The following is a 14,041-nucleotide window of genomic DNA, read 5'->3' as shown; positions in this document are numbered from 1 at the left end:
CAGAATCATTTCATCATACAAGGCTGTAATCCCTCTCAATCACAACTAATTGTCTTGCTCTGGTCTCACACTCACATCAAAAATCTCAAACCCGGCAATGTCGAGCACACCAATATAGTACTTCCTTGGATTCTTGGTGTCCAACATCTGGTTAATACGGATGACCATCCACAAGAACATCCTCTCGTAGATGGACTTGGCCAGGGCCGAGACTGAGTTATTGACCTGCAATAATAACAGCTCAAATGAATACATGAGATGTTGACCATGTCTAGTAATAAGGTAATAAAAGCTTGGGGGAAAACACATTACTATTCGCTTCTGGGGAGTTGCAGCGATGAGACAAGATAGCAATTGAAATTGGGAGAAAAGGGGGTAAATCACTCATCCCCAAAATAATTCCTGTGCTCCTAAGATGCTGTAATTGACCACCTTACCTGAGGCACAGTCTGTCCCTTGGTCACATACTCATTGCCGACCTTCACTCTGGGGTAGCAGAGAGCCTTTAACATCTCAGCTGAGTTCAGGCCCAGTAGGTAGCCGATTTTATCAGCCACTGGAGAGAGAACCAACAACAACAGACTCAGACTTGTTTCTGATGTCATAATGACAAAATAAGTTGGCGAACACTTTGTAGGTTAGGTTTTGATTTTCAACCACATCTACCATTTCAAATAATTTCTGGGGGTAGGAATTTGGTCTCCTGCCTGACTTTCATGTGGCACTGTATGGCTTAAGTGTTTTATTTCTATGTTTGGAAATGGGACTAATGCTTTCCATATTGTATATCAATGAATGGGACTAATGCTTTCCATATTGTATATCAATGAATGGGACTAATGCTTTCCATATTGTATATCAATGAATGGGACTAATGCTTTCCATATTGTATATCAATGAATGGGACTAATGCTTTCCATATTGTATATCAATGAATGGGACTAATGCTTTCCATATTGTAAATCAATGAATGGGACTAATGCTTTACATATTGTAAATCAATGAGTGGGACTCACCTTCTGTGCCATCTGGCTCGGCCTGCTCCTCGCGTTGCTTCTGCTTGAAGTGCAAGTTGCCATGGTGCAGTACAGCTCCTGTCAGCTTGTAGATGCCCATTTTCTCCTCATTAGTGAAGCCTAGGATTCCAATGGCATCCTGGCATTGGAGAGGACGTATAACAGTGATTAACTGACGGTAATTTGTTCAGTTACAGCACGATACAGTGCTCAGTCCAGAACAAATTGTATGAATGGAATTGACTGGCTTCTCTGTTCCACATGATTACTTAACACGCTAGTAGATGGGAGTTTTAACACAGTTCCACAGGGCACTTAGCGGCACTCTCTTGTGGATGTTTTAAATGCATTTGCCCCAAGGCGAAGTGTGAAGTCACATGCCTAACTAACACAAGGCATTTAGAATCAAACTAAAAACATATGACAATTCCCAGCTGCTACCAAGTTGAAATTGCTCAGTGCATTCAGTGTGTATGGTGGTTCTACCCATTCCCTATCTAGAGTTTGATTAACCCTTTGTATGACTCACATCTGTGGCATCCAGCTCTTCCTTGTCATTGATGCTGGCCACAGTAATCTGACCCTGGCTGCACATGGGGAAGTCGTAGGGGTTGGTGGTGATGAGCGACATTTCTGTGAACAGCAGAGGATGGCTTGTCAGTTAAATCTTAGAATTCTGCTGTCCGACCTTTACAGTATCTCTCCCTCCTTTACTCAATAGATGGACTCAAGAATACATGTAGTATATAATAATGTTATGCCTTTCCCTCCTTTCCCTCCACCAGAGAGGAAGGGGGGGAGAAGTGGGGCCGGTCCTAGGACTTTAACGACCGGTTGTAAACCTCCGCTCTCTCTGCACTGCAATATAACCCTAAGTCAAAAATACTTTGTGTGTATATAGAGACTCCGCCCAAAACTTTAACATCAAAAGGTTGGACATTGAAACAATATTTCTAACGTAAAAAATGAGGGAAGTGGTAGTGAGGGACTTAAAGAACAATCATACTATGAAATATTAGAGTTTATTTCGATTTTAGAGTACCTGGGGATTAAATATAAATGTCGTTTGACTTGTTTTAACTATGTTTAGCGGTAGCTTTTTGGACTCCTTTGTCTGCATGTTGAACGAGTGGATGACTCAAATCAATGGCGCTAACTAAACTTTTGGGGAATTAAAGAATAATTTTATTTAACAAAACAACCATTTATGTTGTAGCTGGGACCCTTGGGATTGCAAACAGAGGAAGATCTTCAAAAGTTGAAAAATATGTTGATGTGGGGCGTCATCCTCAAACAATCGCATGGTATGCTTTCGCCGTAAAGCATATTGTAAATCGGACAATGCAGTTATATTAACAAGAATTTAAGCTTTTAAATAATATAAGATACTTGTATGTTCATGAATGTTTAATATTACAATTATTTATTTGAATTGCACGCCCTCCAATTTCACCGGATGTTGTCGGCTGGTGTCCCGCTAGCGAGACACCCGCCAACAATCAGTGTATAATTTATCCTGTGTGTGTGTTTATGTAATTCTGTCTGATTATTTAGTTAGTTAGTGAATAAATAATTCAGCCAATTTGTGTATTGCTGACTCATCATGGAGACTAGGGTTCGTGCAGATTTATAGGATATTATTATGTTCAGAATGAGACTGAAATAGGAGCAAATGATTGATGCATGACGGATAGTATATTGAGATATTCTGATATCCTTGAGTTAAGTCAGGAAACAGTAACTCATTAAATTATCTTTTCCTGTGGTGCCGCAGATTACTACTTAATGAATTGTTATATGATTAATTTAATTGCGTAATAATTGAAAGTGGTATGTAATTATTCAATGAATAGCTGTCATCGCATTAATGGTAGTTACGTCACAACAATAAATAGCATCAAAAGAGGGGACTGAGACACATGGACTCGTGCTTCACAGTTCATTCCTTGGTACCTTGAATGTACCCATTTTAATAGTATTAATAGTGTGGACCATTAACTATTTTTTATAAGTTCCACAGATAGGGGGAATAATGGGAATAATGTTCTCTGAACCTCTACATTTCCATACCAACTATCTCAGGTTTGTGGCCTGTCATCATTTGGAAGAAGATATGGTAGCCTCTCTCATCGGGCAGCTGGAATGACACTCTGGACTTCTCCAGCAGGTCTAAAAGGGAGAGAGATACAGAGAGACAGAGAGAGAGATACAGAGAGAGAGAGAGAGAGAGATACAGAGAGAGAGAGAGATACAGAGAGAGAGAGAGAGATAGAGAGAGAGAGAGAGAGATACACACACAGAGAGAGAGAGATACAGAGAGAGAGAGAGAGAGAGATACAGAGAGAGAGATACAGAGAGAGAGAGATACAGAGAGAGATACAGAGAGAGAGAGATACAGAGAGAGAGACAGAGAGAGAGAGAGAGAGAGATACAGAAAGAGAGAGAGAGAGAGAGAGACAGAGAGAGAGATACAGAGAGACAGAGAGACAGAGAGAGAGATACAGAGAGACAGAGAGAGAGATACAGAGATACACAGAGAGAGAGACAGAGAGAGAGATACAGAGACAGAGAGAGATACAGAGAGACAGAGAGAGATACAGAGAGAGATACAGAGATACAGAGAGAGAGATACAGAGATACAGAGTTTGAGATACAGAGAGACAGAGAGAGATACAGAGAGAGATACAGAGAGAGATACAGAGATACAGATATATATACAGAGAGAGAGAGAGAGATATTACAAAAAATATCTTTAAAAAAGTGTCAGTGTGAATTTAGGAAAGCATTGAGAAACAGTCAAAACCAACTCACAGGTCTCAATGTCAGCTTTAGCCAGTTTGCCTCCTTGGAAATGAATCCTAATGAATTTACCCTGTAGTGGAGCATGGGGGTTAGAAATAGGTCAACTATTTGATAGACCCCTTTAAATGTTACAGTTTATAGGACATATATTGATAAAACAATAGGGAACTACTAAAATAAATGTTTCCAATGCAAGGTAACTTCCACAGTATTCCCTTCAAACTTACAAAGCGAGACGAGTTGTCGTTCCTCACTGTCTTGGCATTACCGTAAGCCTCCAGCAGAGGGTTAGCTGCAATGATCTGATCCTCAAGAGACCCCTGATTGAGACAAACACAAGTAGCTCGGAAACTGAAAAAGAGGTCAAGTTTGTTTTTGCTAAATAGCTTGAACCCTTTTCTTGAAACAGGATTCACCGCTGGAAACAATAGTTTACACAGCCCATCAGACTGAAATGTGTTAAAAAGGCAAACACAAACACAACCTACCTGCATTTTGCCGGGCTCGTCCTTCTTCTTTTCACCACCAGACACTGCAATGGTGGCGAAGTACTGAATGACACGCTTGGTGTTGACAGTTTTTCCTGCACCGGATTCTCCGCTGGTTTATATGACAGGGAAATAGGGGTTTCAGTCACATGTTTGAGTATCAGATTGGGATTCACTAAAATAGCATTGAGAATACAACAAATATTCACAGTAATCGACTTATCGTTACACGTAGCCTAATCCAATCATAATGTTGTGTATTTTCATCACACCCAAGTTTTATAACTTTGAAAAAGTTTGTATAGAACTTACGTAATCAGGACGGACTGGTTCTCATTATCTGGAACCAAAAACACATTGCTTATCATTTCGGGGCGACAGGTAGTCTACAGTAGTGGTTAGAGCATTGGGCAAATAACCAAAAGGTTGCTGGATCAAATCCCAGAGCTGACAAAAAATCTGTTGTTCTACCCCTGAACAAAGAATTTAACCCACTTTCCCCTGGTAGACTATCATCGTAAATAAGAATTTGTTCTTAACTCATTTGCCTAGTTAAATGAAGGTAAAATAAAAAAAATCATACTCAAACAACATTATGGAATTCATAGCAACATGTATGGAATTTAAAGAGAAATGTATAATAAAGAGATTGTGGGGGCAGTTTTGTTAGACTTCAGTGCAGCTTTTGACATTATCTGCCGCTGGAAACGCACTTGTTATGGCTTTACGTCCTCTGCTATATTGTGGATTAAGTCATGGCTTTAAGTCCTCTGCTATATTGTGGATTGAGTCATGGCCTTACGTCCTCTGCTATATTGTGGATTGAGTCATGGCTTTACGTCCTCTGCTATATTGTGGATTGAGTCATGGCTTTACGTCCTCTGCCATATTGTGGATTGAGTCATGGCTTTACGTCCTCTGCTATATTGTGGATTGAGTCATGGCTTTACGTCCGCTGCTATATTATGGATTGAGTCATGGCTTTACGTCCTCTGCTATATTGTGGATTGAGTCATGGCTTTACATCCTCTGCTATATTGTGGATTGAGAGTTACTGGTCTAACAGAACACAGCGGGTGTTCTTTAATGGAATGCACTCTAAAATAATCCAGGTTGTCAGGCAGCTGTTTGGGTCACTTACTTTTTTCATTCTTTACTAATGACCTGTAACTGAGTAAATCAAATCAAACTTTATTTGTAACATGCGCCGAATACAACAAGTGTAGACCTTACCATGCAATGCTTACTTACAAGCCCTTAACCAACAGTGCAGTTCAAGAAAAGTTAAGAAAATATTGACCAAATAAACTAAAGTAAAAACGTATAAAAAGTAACACAATAAAATAATAGTAATGGGGTTATATACAGGAGGCACCGGTACCAAGTCAGTGTGCGGTGGGTACAGGTTAGTTGAGGTAATTTGTACATGTAGGTAGGGGTGAAGGGACTATACATAGATAATAAACAGCGAGTAGCAGTAGTGTACAAAACAAATGGAAGGGGGTGTCAATCTAATAGTCCGGTGGCCATTTAATTGTTCAGCAGTCTTATGGCTTGGGGGTAGAAGTTGTTTAAGGAGCCTTTTGGTCATAGACATGGTGCTCTGGTACCGCTTGTCGTGCGGTAGCAGAGAGAACAGTCTATGACTTGGGTGACTGGAGTGTGACACTGCCTGTGTGTCTATGTATGCTGATGACTCAACACTACATGTCAGCTACAACAGCAAGTGAAATCACTGCAACACTTAAAGAGCTGCAGTCAGTTTCAGAATGGGTGGCAAGAAATACATTAGTCCTAAATATTTCAAAAACTAAAAGCCTTGTATTTGGGACAAGTAATTTACTAAACCTTAAACCTCAACTCAATTTTGCAATAAATCATGTGGAAATTGAGCAATTTGAGGTTACTAAACTGCTTGGAGTAACCCTGGATTCTAAACTGTTATGGTAAAACATATTGATGCAATAGTAGCTATGAAATGTGTGATGTTTTTAATTGTATGTAACTGCCTTAATGTTGCTGGACCCCAGGAAGAGTAGCAACTGCCTTGGCATTTCCATTCAAGGCTAGTGAAATCAGATATTCCCAGCAGACTGTTCAAACCTAGACTAGAAAGCAGTAGATACCTCTCTAAAGCATATTTTAACTTCCTTCCATCCATTCAACCATCCATCCATCCGTGAGAGTTCATACCGATCTGCATGAACTGAAAGGCGTTGTCAGAGACAGAGAAGATATGGGGTGGAGCCTCCATCCTCTTCTTCCCTCTGTAGGCGTTGACAACCTCCATGTCGTACACAGGAAGCCACTTGTAGGGGTTCACCGTGGCACAGAACAGCCCAGAGTAGGTCTGGATGAAAGGGATTAAATTCAATTAGGGGATTAGCTAAATCTGACTGAAATTGACCTGGATTTCTGTGAGGATGTGGGTCTCTGGTATACTGATGTAGACCTGCTGTTTTGGTATGTGTTAATTTCTACCATTCATTGATGTGTAGTATTGTGTGTGTGTGTGTTTGTTATCTTCATGTATGTGTGTCTGTGTTTATGCAGGCTTCTTACATAGATCATCCATGCTGCATAACGCTCTTTGAGGTTATACAACACAGAGGCTTCATTCAGGTAGGTCATCATGGCCATGTCCTCAATCTTATCGTATTTAGGGGGGTTCATCTGGAAGATGTCTGCGTCTTTGAACTCTTTTCCTTCCTGAAACAGTCAGAAATCTAGATTACATCCAGATCAAACTGGACATGACTGAAAACGTTTTGCTCATTAAATACAATTTTGTATTTGTATGTGCAGCCCTGTTCAATCCAACTACATTGTTATCACCCACTGACACATACATGGGGATTTTTGACTAGTCAATACAGAAAATTATGCCATTTTTAAATAGTAGCTATAAAAATCATGTGTTTAAAGGTTTTATACTCTGTTTACAGAAAACAAAGAAATCCTTCTTGTCTTTTGTTACATTTTTTTAAAAATCCTTTTCATACATGTTTTTCTTTAAGGTTGCTTTAAGGGGGAGATCAAGCTGATCCTAACTGTTATAGGCCTATTTCTATTTTGCCCTGTTTATCAAAAGTGTTGGAAAAACTTGTCAAAAATCAACTGACTGGCTTTCTTGTCGTCTATAGTATTCTCTCGGTTGGTTCTTGGTTTCTGCTCAGGTTATGGATGTGTCACTGCAACCTTAAAGGTTCTAAAATGTCACCATTGCCCTTGATTCTAAGCAATGTTATACTGCTATTTTTATTGACTTGGCCAAGGCTTTTGATACAGTAGACCATTCCATTCTTGTGGGCCAGGCTAAGGAGTATTGGTGTCTCTGAGGGGTCTTGGCCTGGTTTGCTAACTACCTCTCTCAAAGAGTCCAGTGAATAAAGTCAGAACATCTGCTCTCTCAACCACTGCCAGTCACCAAGGGAGTACCCCAAGGCTCGATCCTAGGCCCCACACTCTTCTCAATTTACATCAACAGCATAGCTCAGGCAGTAAGAAGCTCTCTCATCCATTTATACTCAGATTATACAGTACTCAGCTGGCGCCTCGCCGACTTTGTGTTAAAAGCTCTACAACAAAGCTTTCTTAGTGTCCAACAAGCTTTCTCTGCTATTGACCTTGTTCTGAACACCTCCAAAACAAAGGTCATGTGCTTTGGTAAGAAGAATGCCCCTCTCCCCACAGGTGTGATTACTTCCTCTGAGGGTTTAGAGATTGAGGTAGTTACCTCATACAAGTACTTGGGAGTATGGCTAGACAGTACACTGTCCTCTCAGCACACATATCAAAGCTGCAGGCTAAAGTTAAATCTAGACTTGGTTTCCTCTATCATAATCGCTCCTCTTTCACCCCAGCTGCCAAACTAACCCTGATTCAGATGACCATCCTTCTCGTGCTAGATTACGGAGATGTAATTTATAGATTGGAAGGTAAGGATGCTCTCGAGCGGCTAGACGTTCTTAACCATTTGGCCAACAGATTGGCCACCAATGCTTCTTATAGGACACATCACTGCACTCTATACTCCTCTGTAAACTAGTCATCTCTGTATCTGTATCTATCCGTTGCAAGACCCACTGGTTGATGCCTATTTATAAAACCCTCTTAGGCCTCACTCCCCCCTAACTGAGATACCTACTGCAGCCCTCATCCTCCACATACAACACCCGGTCCCCAAAGCACACACATCCCTGGGTCACTCCACTTTTCAGTTCGCTGCAGCTAGTGACTGGAACGAGCTGCAACAAACACTCAAACTGGACAAATTTATCTCAATTTCTTGACTCAATCATGGACACACTTAATGGCAGTTGTGGCTGCTTTGCGTGATGTATTGTTGTCTCTACCTTCTTGCCATTTGTGCTGTTGTCTGTGCCCAATAATGTTTGTACCATGTTGTGCTGCAACAATGTTGTGTTGCTTCCATGTTGTTGTCATGTTGTGTTGCTACCATGATGTCTTGTCATTTGTTGCTGCCATGCTGTGTTGTTGTGCTGTCTCTCTTGTCGTGATGTGTGTTTTGTCCTATATTCTTTTTACATTCAAAAAAAGAGATATTTAGGCCTTCATTGTAAATAAGAATTAGTTCTTAACTGACTTGCCTAGTTAAGGTTGAAAAAATAGAGTAATTCCACAAACTTCAACAAATCAGGCTTACCTCCTTAGTGCCGTCAGGATTTGTGACTGTCACAGTACACTTTCCTTCGGCCCTGCCAGTAATTAAACCCTTAAGGTAAAGCTCCTTGGCATCTGACACATAGCAGGAATTCTTTGAATCAAAGGGTGCTGTTTGTGCCTCAATCCTCTCCCTCTCAGGCTTACGGAGGTATATGGCAGCCTTGCCGTAGATGGCCATCTCCGCGTCCGTGCTCATGGTGACGGATCACTAGGAAAAAGATTAAATAAGAAAAAGTAACAGGATTGACTGTGGCGCTTCCTCACTAGTCAACAGAGTTAGATGAGCGATCTCTCTATAATATTTTTGTCACTTTTAATGTGAAGACTAAAACCATGTCTCACCTTCTTTCCCTCCTCCTACAGATTACTTTGTACTTCTTGGAGGACGCTGTTAAACAGTAAGGTGTCATGAATATTCACAAGTCCAAAGCCTTATCATTTAGCCCTCGAAGGGATAGAACAGTTTTTGAATGGCATCATTCAACGCAGTCATTACAGCCGTTTCCAATTCAACTACAGGTGCAACTGGTGACTTTCATTTTCCTGGCAACTCACTTTACTCCACATTATGTAAAGAATTCAAATATACACCCATGAAAACTTTACTCCACATTATGTAAAGAATTCAAATATACACCCCTGAAAACTTTACTCCACATTATGTAAAGAATTCAAATATACACCCCTGAAAACTTTACTCCACATTATGTAAAGAATTCAAATATACACCCCTGAAAACTTTACTACACATTATGTAAAGAATTCAAATATACACCCCTGAAAACTCAGTTACATTCTAGACCACCCACTCAAATTCCAAACAAGTGCAGGACCATCACTTTAGACAGTAAATGAAAGTTACAGATTTTAAGTAAAACACATTTAAAGTAATACACATTCCTTAAAGCAACATTTTAAATCAAAGTCACTTGATTGCATATTGCCACATCTTTCAATAGACACGTCAAGAAAAATGCAGAACTCAATTTAAACAGTGCAGTTAGTTACTGTCGCTGACTACAAATATGAGACAAAGGTAAACATGTGAGGAGATGAGACAGCCTTACCACAGAGGAAGAAGGTATCTGACTTGTGGATGCTGGTGCCTCAGCCTCCTTATATCTGGTTGAAAGTGCCCACCAAGCACAAGTTAATTATGGACCACTCTGGTTAAGGAAATGGATTGGAGGAGAGGCCTCTGTATTTCACTGTTTTACCAGCGTCGCCACTTCTAGGAGCACCACACTACATGACTTTGGAATTTAATATTAGTCTCAATTTATTTTCACTGAATTTATATAAATGATAGTTGGCATTACCAAAAAATATGACATTATCAAATACCACTGGGACTCAAATACGGAGTGGATCCACTCTATTAAATACATTTTAAACACTTTAACAAATGTTAATATATTTAAGTAGACAGAAGACATTTTTTGGCCGGTTTGTGGGTGGAGAGAACATTAGCACCCTGCAGACAAAGAGTTTATGACAAGTTATTTTAAAGATATTGCATGATATGTGACCTTTGTTTTGTATCTGAAGGACATGTTTCTCTAAGCTACAAACTTGGTCTGGGCAGGGAGGGGGTAGAGGGGGACACTGATATACTGTTAACAAAGTTTAGGAGGGGTTGTGGGGAGGTGGAGGGGGACACTGATATCATGTTAACGAAGTTACGCCCGGGATAGTTGGATTATTCACTAGAGTTGGGTTGAAGCATTAGGTTGCAAAGAGAAGGACAAACTGAATTGCTTTCAAGGAGGACTGGCTTGAATAGTGAGTATAACCACACAATGTACTTTCATCATGAGCTAAAGCTATTGGTTTTCTTCTCAAAGTTGCAAAGAAAATGTTGTGATCCATTTAATAAACACAAGATACCACTAAATTAAAGGGTGTGGTGGCAGTAGTAGGACCAGCGGCATCTAGTGGGGCAAATGTGGTACTTTCACACTAATTTATGATAAAGAATGCTTGTCAGACATAGAGAACTGATACTGTATACTGGTTGTTGGAGTGGGATTGGGGTGGGGTGTGAGCTTATTTTCTCAGAGGTCAAATTATATTTCAACAAAATAATGTTTCAGGAGTGCTAATCATATCTGTTCATAACTACATAAATGATTTCAGCACAATCTGAGGCGACGGGTGTCAAGCCTCTTTCTTGTGCTTTTTGGGAATGGAAAGAACCATCAAACCTTATTGAAGTAGAACATGGGGAAGCCCTTGCTGAATACTGCAGTGATCCCCCGTTTCCTAAAACAATAACACATGTTGGCTATAAATAGGCTAGCCAACAAATTGTCAGGGGAAGCCCTCAATACATGCTGACTCACAGACAGTCAGGTGGAGATGTAAAGTGTGGTTATTTGACTAGGTTAACTATGGTTATTTATTATAGTGTGGCTGTGTTTATTTGACTAGGTTAACTATGGTTATTTGACTAGGTTAACTATGGTTATTTGACTAGGTTAACTATGGTTATTTATTATAGTGTGGCTGTGTTTATTTAACTAGGTTAACTATGGTTATTTGACTAGGTTAACTATGGTTATTTATCATAGAGTGGCTGTGGTTATTTAACTAGGTTAACTGTGTGTCACGTTCTGACCTCCTTTGTTTTGTCTTTTGTTTTAGTATGGTCAGGGCGTGAGTTGGGTGGGTTGTCTATGTCAGTTTTTCTATTTCTGTGTTTGGCCTGGTATGGTTCTCAATCAGAGGCAGCTGTCAATCATTGTCCCTGATTGAGAACCATATTTAGGTAGCCTGTTTTTGATTGTGTTTTGTGGGCGGTTGTTTTCAGTCTTTGTTTGTTTCTTTGTTGTTTTGTTATTCAGTTTACTTTATTAAAAAGATGAACATGTACCACTCTGCGCATTGGTCCTCACCTTCTTCCCACGACAGCCGTTACATTGTGGTTATTTATTATGGAGTGGCTGTGGTTATTTGACTAGGTTAACTATGGTTATTTATTATAGAGTGGCTGTGGTTATTTGACTAGGTTAACTGTGGTTATTTGACTAGGTTAACTATGGTTATTTATTATGGAGTGGCTGTGGTTATTTGACTAGGTTAACTATGGTTATTTATTATGGAGTGGCTGTGTTTATTTAATTAGGTTAACTGTGGTTATTTGACTAGGTTAACTATGGTTATTTATTATGGAGTGGCTGTGGTTATTTAATTAGGTTAACTATGGTTATTTATTATGGAGTGGCTGTGTTTATTTAATTAGGTTAACTGTGGTTATTTGACTAGGTTAACTATGGTTATTTATTATAGAGTGGCTGTGTTTATTTAATTAGGTTAACTGTGGTTATTTGACTAGGTTAACTATGGTTATTTATTATGGAGTGGCTGTGGTTATTTAATTAGGTTAACTATGGTTATTTATTATGGAGTGGCTGTGGTTATTTGACTAGGTTAACTATGGTTATTTATTATAGAGTGGCTGTGGTTATTTGACTAGGTTAACTGTGGTTATTTGACTAGGTTAACTATGGTTATTTATTATGGAGTGGCTGTGGTTATTTGACTAGGTTAACTATGGTTATTTATTATAGAGTGGCTGTGGTTATTTGACTAGGTTAACTGTGGTTATTTGACTAGGTTAACTATGGTTATTTATTATGGAGTGGCTGTGGTTATTTGACTAGGTTAACTATGGTTATTTATTATAGAGTGGCTGTGGTTATTTGACTAGGTTAACTGTGGTTATTTGACTAGGTTAACTATGGTTATTTATTATGGAGTGGCTGTGGTTATTTGACTAGGTTAACTGTGGTTATTTGACTAGGTTAACTATGGTTATTTATTATGGAGTGGCTGTGGTTATTTGACTAGGTTAACTATGGTTATTTATTATGGAGTGGCTGTGGTTATTTGACTAGGTTAACTGTGGTTATTTGACTAGGTTAACTATGGTTATTTATTATGGAGTGGCTGTGGTTATTTGACTAGGTTAACTATGGTTATTTATTATAGAGTGGCTGTGTTTATTTAATTAGGTTAACTGTGGTTATTTGACTAGGTTAACTATGGTTATTTATTATGGAGTGGCTGTGGTTATTTAATTAGGTTAACTATGGTTATTTATTATGGAGTGGCTGTGGTTATTTGACTAGGTTAACTGTGGTTATTTGACTAGGTTAACTATGGTTATTTATTATGGAGTGGCTGTGGTTATTTGACTAGGTTAACTATGGTTATTTATTATGGAGTGGCTGTGGTTATTTGACTAGGTTAACTGTGGTTATTTGACTAGGTTAACTATGGTTATTTATTATGGAGTGGCTGTGGTTATTTGACTAGGTTAACTATGGTTATTTATTATAGAGTGGCTGTGTTTATTTAATTAGGTGAACTGTGGTTATTTGACTAGGTTAACTATGGTTATTTATTATGGAGTGGCTGTGGTTATTTGACTAGGTTAACTATGGTTATTTATTATGGAGTGGCTGTGGTTATTTAATTAGGTTAACTGTGGTTATTTGACTAGGTTAACTATGGTTATTTATTATGGAGTGACTGTGGTTATTTGACTAGGTTAACTATGGTTATTTATTATGGAGTGGCTGTGGTTATTTGACTAGGTTAACTATGGTTATTTATTATAGAGTGGCTGTGTTTATTTAATTAGGTTAACTGTGGTTATTTGACTAGGTTAACTATGGTTATTTATTATAGAGTGGCTGTGTTTATTTAATTAGGTTAACTGTGGTTATTTGACTAGGTTAACTATGGTTATTTATTATGGAGTGGCTGTGGTTATTTAATTAGGTTAACTGTGGTTATTTGACTAGGTTAACTATGGTTATTTATTATGGAGTGGCTGTGGTTATTTGACTAGGTTAACTATGGTTATTTATTATAGAGTGGCTGTGTTTATTTAATTAGGTTAACTGTGGTTATTTGACTAGGTTAACTGTGGTTATTTATTATGGAGTGGCTGTGGTTATTTGACTAGGTTAAATATGGTTATTTATTATGGAGTGGCTGTGGTTATTTGACTAGGTTAAATATGGTTATTTATTATGGAGTGGC

At 38.9% G+C, this 14,041-nt stretch overlaps 1 protein-coding gene across 1 annotated transcript in view; it reads right to left on the bottom strand.

The window, feature by feature from the left end:
* The window catches only part of LOC135505303 (myosin heavy chain, fast skeletal muscle-like), a 33,154-nt gene extending 23,966 nt beyond the window's left edge, over nt 1–9,188 (bottom strand). The window contains exons 1-12 of the mRNA XM_064924558.1: nt 8,973–9,188; nt 6,869–7,015; nt 6,500–6,656; nt 4,619–4,646; nt 4,307–4,418; nt 4,046–4,138; nt 3,828–3,888; nt 3,087–3,185; nt 1,546–1,649; nt 1,017–1,155; nt 438–556; nt 76–225 (exon numbers count right to left, since the gene is read on the bottom strand). Of these exons, the coding sequence (XP_064780630.1) occupies nt 76–225; nt 438–556; nt 1,017–1,155; nt 1,546–1,649; nt 3,087–3,185; nt 3,828–3,888; nt 4,046–4,138; nt 4,307–4,418; nt 4,619–4,646; nt 6,500–6,656; nt 6,869–7,015; nt 8,973–9,188 (1,425 nt within the window). The remainder of the gene's footprint in view (nt 1–75; nt 226–437; nt 557–1,016; nt 1,156–1,545; nt 1,650–3,086; nt 3,186–3,827; nt 3,889–4,045; nt 4,139–4,306; nt 4,419–4,618; nt 4,647–6,499; nt 6,657–6,868; nt 7,016–8,972) is intronic.
* Nucleotides 9,189–14,041: the final 4,853 nt, after the last annotated feature.

Source organism: Oncorhynchus masou, chromosome 18 (assembly GCF_036934945.1).
Source record: "Oncorhynchus masou masou isolate Uvic2021 chromosome 18, UVic_Omas_1.1, whole genome shotgun sequence".
In the NCBI taxonomy this organism is placed as follows: Eukaryota; Metazoa; Chordata; class Actinopteri; order Salmoniformes; family Salmonidae; genus Oncorhynchus; species Oncorhynchus masou.
The sequence above is the reverse complement of the archived record's forward strand: the minus strand, read 5'-3'. Positions and strand labels throughout refer to the sequence as shown.